Source organism: Heliconius melpomene, chromosome 5 (genome assembly GCF_056956725.1).
Source record: "Heliconius melpomene rosina isolate 202511_hmr_F chromosome 5, ASM5695672v1, whole genome shotgun sequence".
NCBI classification, from domain to species: domain Eukaryota; kingdom Metazoa; phylum Arthropoda; class Insecta; order Lepidoptera; family Nymphalidae; genus Heliconius; species Heliconius melpomene.
In genome coordinates, this window is record NC_140393.1 from 9,545,181 (window position 1) to 9,555,472 (window position 10,292).

At 32.6% G+C, this 10,292-nt stretch overlaps 2 protein-coding genes across 2 annotated transcripts; both read right to left on the bottom strand.

Moving 5' to 3' along the window:
• Window positions 1-1,740: 1,740 nt before the first annotated feature.
• Window positions 1,741-6,981, bottom strand: LOC146539274 (serine/threonine-protein kinase VRK1-like). Its single transcript, XM_085185237.1, has 6 exons — window positions 6,383-6,981; window positions 6,243-6,312; window positions 5,962-6,158; window positions 5,076-5,292; window positions 4,070-4,243; window positions 1,741-3,595 (listed from the first exon to the last, which is right to left on the bottom strand). The coding sequence occupies exons 1-6, from the start codon at window positions 6,605-6,607 to the stop codon at window positions 2,832-2,834; spliced, it is 1,647 nt and encodes a 548-aa protein (XP_085041363.1). The 5' UTR covers window positions 6,608-6,981; the 3' UTR covers window positions 1,741-2,831.
• A 1,139-nt stretch (window positions 6,982-8,120) lies between these two features.
• On the bottom strand, window positions 8,121-10,247 carry LOC146539275 (uncharacterized). The gene is made up of 5 exons (XM_085185238.1): window positions 10,009-10,247; window positions 9,476-9,608; window positions 9,207-9,392; window positions 9,008-9,092; window positions 8,121-8,489 (listed from the first exon to the last, which is right to left on the bottom strand). The coding sequence occupies exons 1-5, from the start codon at window positions 10,062-10,064 to the stop codon at window positions 8,191-8,193; spliced, it is 759 nt and encodes a 252-aa protein (XP_085041364.1). The 5' UTR covers window positions 10,065-10,247; the 3' UTR covers window positions 8,121-8,190.
• Window positions 10,248-10,292: the final 45 nt, after the last annotated feature.

Below are 10,292 nucleotides of genomic sequence, written 5' to 3' on the forward strand. Positions count from 1 at the left end.
GGGTATTGTACCCATTATTTTTAATATAGGTATTAGGATACAATGTTGACAAAATTTTAATATATAATATATTTCCGGAAAAGTATGCAATATAGTAATATTGAATACTTTTGGAACAATCAATGGAGAAACTTATTTAGCGTTTTTAAATAATTATTTACACCAGATCCTAGAAGACGTTACCTTGTTACTTCGCTCCACATGTATTTTCAATGCTATGGAGCACCTTGCCATTATGCTGAGAATGTCAGAAAACATTTTCCAAATCGATGGATTGGCCGTGGAGGGCCTATAGCCTGGCCTCCGAGATCACCAGAACTCAACTCGATCGATTTTTTTTGTCTGGGGGTTCTACAAAGATATACAAGTCATCATACGCCACCATAGATGTATTGCGTTTACAATTAAACTAGACGCAAAGAAACATAAGAGAAAACAAAGATGTGTTTAGAAAATTAAAGATAAATTTTATAAAAAGGTGCCGACTATGCGTCGCCAATCACAGAGGTCACTTGAAACATATATTATAAAACTATTTTGATTATTTTCTTCCTTTTTTTCGCTTTTTTATTTTCTTAAAACCATAAAATTGTATATCTATAACATATTATCATTTTTAGAATATCATCATCATCAGCCTGTCCTCGTCCACTGCTGGACATAGGCCTCTCCAATGGCACGCCACTGAGCTCGATCTTCAGCTCTTCGCATCCAGCCGCTGCCCGCCACTTTACGAATATCGTTACCCCATCTAGCTGGAGGACGTCCTACATTACGCTTGCCGAGGCGTGGTCTCCACTGTAGAACGCGCTTACTCCAACGGTCATCGGTTCTGCGGCAAATGTGACCAGCCCATTGCCACTTTAGAATATAGGCCAATTATAAGTTACTAATAAAATATATTTTTTTATTTGAGTTAATTCTGAATTATGCTCTTTAAAAATAGACAATCCTCATAATAAGAATAACTGATTTTCGCTGCCTCTTGACTGAACTACATTTTTTATCGTTGAGCTAGGCCTGCAATACCAGCCGTTTTTGAAATTAGTTGTAAAAAAATTTTTAAATTGTTTTTCTGTGTGTAATTTGTTTCAGCGCAACCGCTGAAAGTTGTTGTTAAAATTTTACTTTGATTTTTTTGTTTCAATGTTATTTTTTTGAATGTTTTATAAAACTATGAATTGCAACTACTACGTGATTCAAATGGACTACTATTGAGCTATATTGCTCCAGTTAGGATGTATTAACTAATTTTCTTCAAGAATCCCACTTTTTCTAAAAAATCACAAATTCTCAAATATCTGCCGAACAACTGAAAATCGGCTAACATACACGGGGGTGTGGTGGGAGGTGTGTTACACCTGTATATGAAGGAGACAAATGCAAAGTGGATATATTTTTTTTAATTGTCTTCCTTTTAAATTCATAGCTAGCTGTTTTATTTTTTTTAAATGTAAATAATACATCCAACGAGTGGGCATTGAACCGATAACCACCGTGTTAACAGTAAGAGGCTGACCTTTGACACTGCGCCATGATACCTACACTGGTCTAATAAGACAAAGTGCGGCGTTTAGTTACCTCATACAACATGCATACTCTGTCTGCTAACCCGGATTATGTTGACACTAAATTCTCTTTCTAGATACAAGTATGAAGCATAAAAAAATATTGTAATATTTACTATGAACTCAAATATTTCGAAACATGTCCATGCAAAAATATCAATCATTAGCAACTGTCAATAAAACAACATTTATTTCAATACCTACATAATAACACACAAAAAATTTAACTAAAAAAATCATTTATTGTACACTTATTATATGGAAAAACATGATTGTTATTTTCTAACAATAATTCTCAAGTTCTTAAATATTTATGTTAATTAGTTAGTTATGGCATCAGTATAAACTGTACTACTTTATAAATGCTAAATAAACTAAATTTAATATTAAACATTTATTTAATCAATATTAAGTTTGATTTATTCATTTTATTCCTTATTGGAATGCACTCCTGTAATCGACACTAACGGTTATCCGTAATTAACAAGTAACTGAGTCCGATATGAATGAGGCGTTATTAAAGATTTTTCGCTTATTACAAAGTAGCGACAGGGAAATTTTTCGAACATTTTGTTACTAGACAAGGCATCAACAACAAATAGCGTAAGTCAAGAACAATCTTTAAAAAATAAACTTCCCAAAAATCTAATATCCATAACTGAAATTACACGGAACTATCGGATAGCCCGAAATAATTTTATTTCAGTAACAATATTAATTCTTCCTATATCCATAACATCTCTGTTACATATCATCATTGAACTTTATACTAAAAACTTTTATATTATTGATTTCATATGTATAATTCAATTAGTATTGTAGAATCTATTTATACTCTTAATATTAGCGCTAAAAAAAATGTTTCATACATACTTTTATACAAACACAATTTCAATAACCATCTTATAGGATTATGAGTGGACACCACACTATTTCTAGTGCACTAGGTTAGGGCACTACAAGTAGAATATTCTGAACGCATTTACACTATCTAGTGCCCTACATGAACAAACTACCCTAGTGTACTAAAACCAGTGAGATGAAAAGGCCACTTCACTAAAACATTGAGACAAATCATTTCAAACAATCATGCGTCAGATGCCTCTGTTGTAATTTACGCATAATAATAAACTTAGATGGTTTCAACGGTTGACTGCCTGGCCTCAATCTATCAACCCTTAGGATACTGGCATCAATACTGTAATACAAAGCCAAATACAAAAACATGAAGAAAAACATAAAAATCAAACAAGGGAACACTAGCTATTTGGATGGGGAGCGTCCATTCACTTTTTTCTCCCTGGGACTGATCACTTTGACACTATCCTTCTTTCTTAATTCTCTCTTTACTGTTACTTCTTGAGTCGATAGTAATTTGCGTTTTCGTTTCTCTTTTTTTTCTTCTACCACAAAAGAATCTTCAAAAACATCTGGACTGGACTCTGCAGTAGGTTTTTTTATTTCTTTTTTCTCTCCTATTATTTCACATATAGGACTATCAAAGGACACCTGCCGAGGACTTCTTTTAGGTTTCTCATTAGATGTTTGAGTCGCTATATTTGTAAAATTCTTCTTAGGTGGAGGTGTCAATTTGGGAACTATCTTAGTTTTCCTAATTTTAACCACAACACTCGGTTCTATTGATTTCCTTTTCTTTCTTGGCCGCAGTTTCTCTACACTCTCTTCAGGTTCTTCATTTTCACAATTTTCTTCAGAAACTGGTTGCTTTCTCCTTCTGGGTGCTTTAACTTGGCCATTCTGCTTAGAATTTTTCCTCAAGACCTTTTCCACGGGGACATCATCATCATCATCATCATCATCACCTTCCTCAGCTTGATCACCTTTTTCTTCTTTATCAACAGTTTTAGCAAGTTTTCTTTTCTTGGTAGGTGTGAATACAATTTTACTGTTTTTCGTAATACCATCAGATTTTAAGTAACTTTCGAATAACTGTCGACACTTAGCAAAGTCCACAGTGGTTTTTGGTTTCATTGTATTTACGTATTCAAATAGTTTGATTAATGCATCTGCAAATAATAGAAAAATATGTTGTAAGAAAACACAAACTATACAATACAATATAACATAACATATCTAACACATAGTGAACTTCGATTTTTTATCATTTTTTATCTTATACAGTGCAAAAATACAAATACAAAAAATTTCACATGGTAATAGAAAATAAAACATAATAATAATAATAAATAACAATTAACACTAGGTTCACTCAGGTTCCTTCTACCTATTCTGCTATGTGCAGAATACAGAAAGCAAAAAAATTTAAATACAGAATTCATCAATGCTGCATTTATTGGAGAGCAACAATCAATGTCATAAAAGTAAAATGATCCATGGGGAATGGAGCTCTTTACTCTTTGTTCTCAAGTCTGAGATGCCGTTTTCGGCATCATGGTTTATAAATAAGGACCTTATAAGTATAAAACTAACAGCCTATTCAAAGCCATCTAAGCCTAATAATAAAATATCTAACATCTTACCAGGCACATCATTAAATTTGTTAGTAATCTCTTTCCGCACATTCTTCATGAACGCCTCCTTCATGCTTTGCACTGTTTTAGGTTGCTTCAAATGTTTCTCCCACGGTAACTCCCCAACTAGCCATTGTAGCATATTGTATGCTAGAATCTCTAAATCCCCTCGCATTGTGGGTGCTGGAATATTAATATTATTAATAACTAATATTGTATGCTAGAATCTCTAATAAAATATCATATCATATGAAATCAATAATATAAAAAATAATTGAAACACAGTGGCAGAGCATCAGAGTGTAAACGCGACGGATGTGGGTCCCAATCTCACTCGGGCGGTTGAATAATCTAATTTCTACGTTCTAGTAATAATTCAAAATGACACCTATACAATACGCGTCTATAAAATGTGTTGAAGTGTCTTGCAAGTAGCACTAGGGTCCTACTACATTGCCATATTCGGATATATAGAGATTTTCAATGAGGCCGTCGTGGCGCAGGGGCACACGCGTGCGATTTGATTGCCACTTGAAGAAATTAATTATTTTATATTTTCATTTCCTCACTCTGATTATGAGGAAAAGCGCGGCGTTAATTTCCGCCACTCGACAAAGTGCGGAAGTGCGCGGAAAGTGGGCAACGGTCAGGACAGAGTGTCTTAACAACTTGCTATGATTAAAAAAATATATAATTTAAATACTATGGAGCTTTGACTCCTGCTTGCTTTCCTAGAGTGAGAGGGTTTCACACATGTTTTATTTCAATAAGACTTTTGAAAAAAAAAAAACAACTATACATTTTTAGCATTACAGCACTTAGAGCAATACTTCCGAGTGAGTCGGCGACTAGAGGCTGTTTTGTCTTGTTACAAGAACTAGGATATGATAGTAATTCACTCTCAGATACCGCCTACAATCGTCACATCCAGTCAACAGCGCACTGACCTCTTATATTGTGATTAATAATAAATAACAAAAAAATACATAAAAATCTGTTTCTCTATTATACTAACCTCCTATATGCGCATCTCGGCTCGTATATTCAATAGTCCCATTATGTGCACTTTTGGGGTCTGGCTTATATTCCTTATCACCAACTCTGGTCGCTAAACCAAAGTCAACCAAATATGCTTGGTTTTCCGTACCCTTCTTAAGCCCCATTAATATGTTTGCACCCTTTATGTCTGCATGTACGTAGCCCTTACTGTGTATATATTCAAGTACATCTAACTGCAATGTGTTTTATTGTTAGTTGGTATAATGTATAGAAAAATTTGACTCAAACCTCTTCAAAAGCATCCAAGCATTTATTAACAATTTTTCTACCTTTACACTATCCCATATACAGCAGGGTAGACAGAGGTTATGTAGGGTTGAGACACTCCATTCCTCACTTCCCACCGAATTACCTAGCATTACCATTGTGTCAGAGGAAAAGCATTTAGATTATGAATTATTGACAACTCAGCAGTTCTTGTTGAACTATATTGATATTCTGATATATTTTAAATATTTTCCTTTACAAACAAATTTTAAATATTACATGTTATCTATATCTATATATGAAACATTCACACTTTACTGCATAGCAAGGCAGGCAGAGAATACCAAGTGTCTGAAGCATTGTCAGATTTTATCATAGCAAGATTTGGAATTTTTAAGCATTTTAAGTATCTAAGTACTATTGCAATATAAACTTCTGGGACTTCTGGCAACACTAATCAGGACCTTACTCTCTGTTAAGTTGAATGGTATAAACCACACTTTATCTTACTAAAGTGGGAAATACTAGTCATTCATTCCCCAAGTGGGATTCAAACATTAGTAATTTATCTAACTAAAAAAGATGGTTACATCCATCTTTTGTAGTATGACATAATTATAAAAGCATTTACAAACCATTTGTAATCCAATTTGAAACACAGTAACTGCTGAGAAACTCTTGCCAGAATCCTTAAATATACTCCATAAATCCTTTCCATATCTCTCTAAGACTAAATACCTATATTTCTCACCCTTATACTCATGTGTTCCATTACCAAAATACAATGGCATACCAAATGATGTTAGTTTTTTTGATTTCATGAATTCTGCAACTGAAAATAGTTAATTATTATAGACATAATTATTATTCGTAAAATCATAATCATAATATGAATATGATGTATTAATTGGCTTACTATCGTTTTTATTTGCATTTCTGATGTAAAAATGTTTCTCCACAAATAGTGGCCCATTCTCATGTGGTTCCTGTTGAAAATATAACAATCAATTCACTTAATATAAACTTTTTCTGTATAAAAATATAGATGCAACTCACAATTTTTACAACATAAGGATAATTGGGAGATTTTTTAGGAGAGCTGTTATGTTCACACGCGGAATAAATTACACCGAAACCACCGACTCCTATGGACGGTCCGATGCGCCATTTCTTTTTAGCTATAGAATCATTTATTACTTCTCCTATGGGAATAGGAGCAGGCATTTTATATCCATTTGCTTTTTTTTTTGGCGCCGCCGCCTTTTTTCCTCTTCCAGTCATTTTCTCTAAGTATAATTGTCTATTCTCTATATACACAAAATTAAGTACTAATTTCACAACATACAATTTAATAAGTTAATTTCAGTTCAGTTCTTGATTTATGGCGTTTCGAGCGTGCCTAAGTTAATTTCAAATATAGAACAAAACTCAAACTTCAAATAATATTAAGATTTTTGTTTTTAAATGGCCAGACTGCGATGACGATGAATGACGTAAAATAATCTGCCAATGTCACATATAGTAGAGAGACACTAATGATATGAAGCAGCAAATTTTATAAATATTATGAATTGAATTATTTAGATTATTAATAAAACTTGAAAACAAGCGTCGTTGTTGACATTGTCAAAACGGCCATTTTCAATTTCAATGTTCAACAGACTTGCCAACATCAAATAAAAAAGTCGAATATAAAATAAAGATAAGACGAATATAAAAATAAAATCGATATAGCGATTTAAAAGCAAAATATATTCGTATTATATAATTTCGAATTTGAATTTTAAATTTACCGTGAATGAAAGCCCTTCCGGTTGTGTATCTATCCATATTTTAGAATTGTAGCAAACTATTGTAATAAAGGTAGATGAAAGATGGAATAAAAGTATCTATGATTAGGACTGCATATATTTTATTGCCAAGTTGCCAACTCGGATTTTGAAAATCCCGAAAGCCAGATAAGAAGAATACAGAGAAATAGTAATTTCCATATGAAAAATATTTGTTGTGAAACAAAAATAAGTACTCATTACTATTATAATTCTTATCACCAGATATTAGAGCATAATTTAGAATGTGAAAAATTCTTTGTGGAAGCTTTGTAACTCGTTATCTTCGATAACGATTTACGAAAACTTTCGAAATTCTATTCGATAAGTACTATCGTTGCCGTATTTACAAAGGTAACGATATCGTCATTCGTCAATACTACCAAGTTGGTAGGTCTCTGTATCTGTCATAGTTAGTAGTACCAACTATGACAGATGCTATCGAAAACCATATATTATTGTTTATTTTACATACTGTAGATATTTTTTTAAAATATTTGTGTACATTTAATGGAGCGAGCTATAATAGGATTTATGGTGAATTACTCTTATTAACAGTAGAATCTTTACACTACATCGTTAGTGCAACTTATTAACAATTGATATGAGCCACTTTTCTTTGCATTTTACGTGTCTAATTAATAGTAAATTTATTATTTAAGATCCGCTACTTTTTGCGACATTTTCTATTTTGTCCGCACGCGCTGGGTTAGGTTAGGTGAATGAATGAATTTCAAAATATTCCACAGTTTAACTCCGAGATACATTTTGGCCATACATTCTATAATTACAATTATCACCCAACTAATTCGCTGGGATCACCGCGTCGTACACAACGTTCCTGCAAAATTTCAGAACTGTAGGTTTAACAGTCTAGGAGGATTGGCATTACAACAATACACTTTTGGCCAGTAAAAACTTTGCTTCGCTCAGCTCAAATAATGGTAATTTGTGAAATAATGGAGTGGATATATCTTGTCTTTATTAAAATCTATATAATATGTTGCATCTAAACGCACATAATATACATAATATTTATTTCTTTTCCAAAACATCTACTACTCTGTTGCCTAAATCTAAAAACTGTTCAAACAAATCCAACCATCGCCCTTGTTGCTGTAACTCTCGTTTTCTAAGCCTTATTCTCTCCTTTTCAATTTCCCTCTGAAATGTTTTCCACTCACTATCGGCACTGACAAACACTTGTTGAGGCACTTCTGTCTGAGATCTGATTCTACTTTTATGTACAGTTTTCCACCTTTTTCTAATAGAAGATTTAGATTTTTTAGGTATATGTTGTTCACTAGTTCCTGGTAACTCCCAGTCATCTATACCTGCAATTAAAAACTATATTAGCTTTACAATCTCCATAGTGAGCCAGAGAAAATGAAGTTCAAATGATACAGATGTTGTACACATCATAAATATTGTCTAGGAGTTTTTTATATGACCTTCCTCCCAAAGAATCCAGAGATAGGAAAGGTTCTTTCAGAAGAAAGGTCAACTATAATTTCCCCATGCCTCTTATATAATTATCATTATTATTGTTTTTATCTTTACTCTGTATCCGGCACATAGCAGGGTTGGCAGAGAGACTCTTGTGCCCCTATTTTTAAAAGATTTTGTTGTCATTAAGACATGTACTATACATTATACTGATTTCTCCAGGAATTGCATGATAGGTGGAGGGACTCAACACCTAGCTTTGCCTCGTGAGCAGAGTTAGGGAATTAATGTATTAAATATGTTATTCTGCCAAGTAGGAAATATCCCCTGCATCACAAAAGCCTCATAATGGTATTAGATTTTCGTTTATCATTTTTGTTTAAAGTATAACATTTTGAAAACTTACTTGGTTCAAATTTAGGTTCCTTTTCAGAATCAGAATGACTTTCTGATGATTCGCTTTTAGAAACTGATGTACATTTTTCATCTTCCTGCAAAATCAATAAAAATTTTAATAAAGTATTATGATCAGGATCTTTTCTTATTAGACTAACATATTAAACAAATTTTATTTATTAATACCACAGCAAGTAAATAAGACATACCTGTTCTAAATTAAATTCTGGAAATTCCACTACCTCTGTTGTCATTGATTGACCCACAATGTTAAGAACTCTTTGCTCTAAGTCACTTAATTTCAACTTGTGTGCTCGACCACCCATTGGCTTGCCATCTGATTGTTCTATTCTATTGGCTTTTCTTTTTGTATTATTTTTTAAATCACTCCAAACCTTTGAAGATATTAAAGAAAAATATAAATCATTAATATATATATCATTTATTGCTTAAAAATATTTTTATATTGTTTATATACTTTTCTCCATTTCCCTGCTGTTTTGGTGTCGCCTGAAGTATCAGCATTTAATAATTTTGTTAATTTAACCCACATCTGTATATTTGTGATCCTCCCTTGAGAACCTTCTGTGGGTTTACTGAGATCACCATTCCTAGTAAAGATTAATATATATAATATGAACTTTAATTCTAAGAACACTTTAAAGACACTTTGTCGACACCATTTTTATTCAGTACAATGTCGAGAAAGAATCATACTGTATTTACTATAGTAGGGGACTCGTAGTTCATTTGTGGCAATATTTATATAGTTGGAATCTTTCTTTTTAATACTAATAAGACAACGGGGGGCGTTGTTTTTCGTTACTTAATAAGGAATATGTTCAAAGATGAGCAGTATGTATAGAGCGGAATAATCGGTCCACAACAAAGCACTACTTTTATGATATTTTCACATAAGCAATGTCGTTCCCTTTTCTTATCGCCACATCTGTTGAATAAAGATGATTATTACTTAGAGTATTCTATTTAGATAAACAATTTATAACGTACCTTTCCATAAATTCTACAAGCGATTGAAATTGACTTGCACTGGTTCTCATTTTCATGAACTTATTACTTTATATAAAAATAAAACTAAAAAATATCGTTTCATCTGTTTATAAATATCAAAAATTACTTGATTTTTTCTAATCAAGTAACTAACGTAACTACAGCGTCAATCGAGAACTTTAAACTGTCAATAGTTAACGCGCAAGTGACAGTTATCGTGGTGTCACTTCGACTATCGTTAAGTTAGCTCTGCGACATTTCTATCTGCATTGCAGTAAGTTTAT

Coding starts and splice junctions, on each gene's coding strand:
- LOC146539274 (XM_085185237.1), bottom strand. CDS start 6,607: ATGACTGGAAGAGGAAAAAAGGCGGCGGCGCCAAAAAAAAAAGCAAAT. Junction 5,293..5,961: donor TTCAAATTGGATTACAAATG/GTTTGTAAATGC, acceptor AACACATTGCAG/TTAGATGTACTTGAATATAT. Junction 3,596..4,069: donor CAAATTTAATGATGTGCCTG/GTAAGATGTTAG, acceptor TATTATTTGCAG/ATGCATTAATCAAACTATTT.
- LOC146539275 (XM_085185238.1), bottom strand. CDS start 10,064: ATGAAAATGAGAACCAGTGCAAGTCAATTTCAATCGCTTGTAGAATTT. Junction 9,609..10,008: donor CTTGTAGAATTTATGGAAAG/GTACGTTATAAA, acceptor AATCTTTACTAG/GAATGGTGATCTCAGTAAAC. Junction 8,490..9,007: donor GGAACCTAAATTTGAACCAA/GTAAGTTTTCAA, acceptor TTTTAATTGCAG/GTATAGATGACTGGGAGTTA.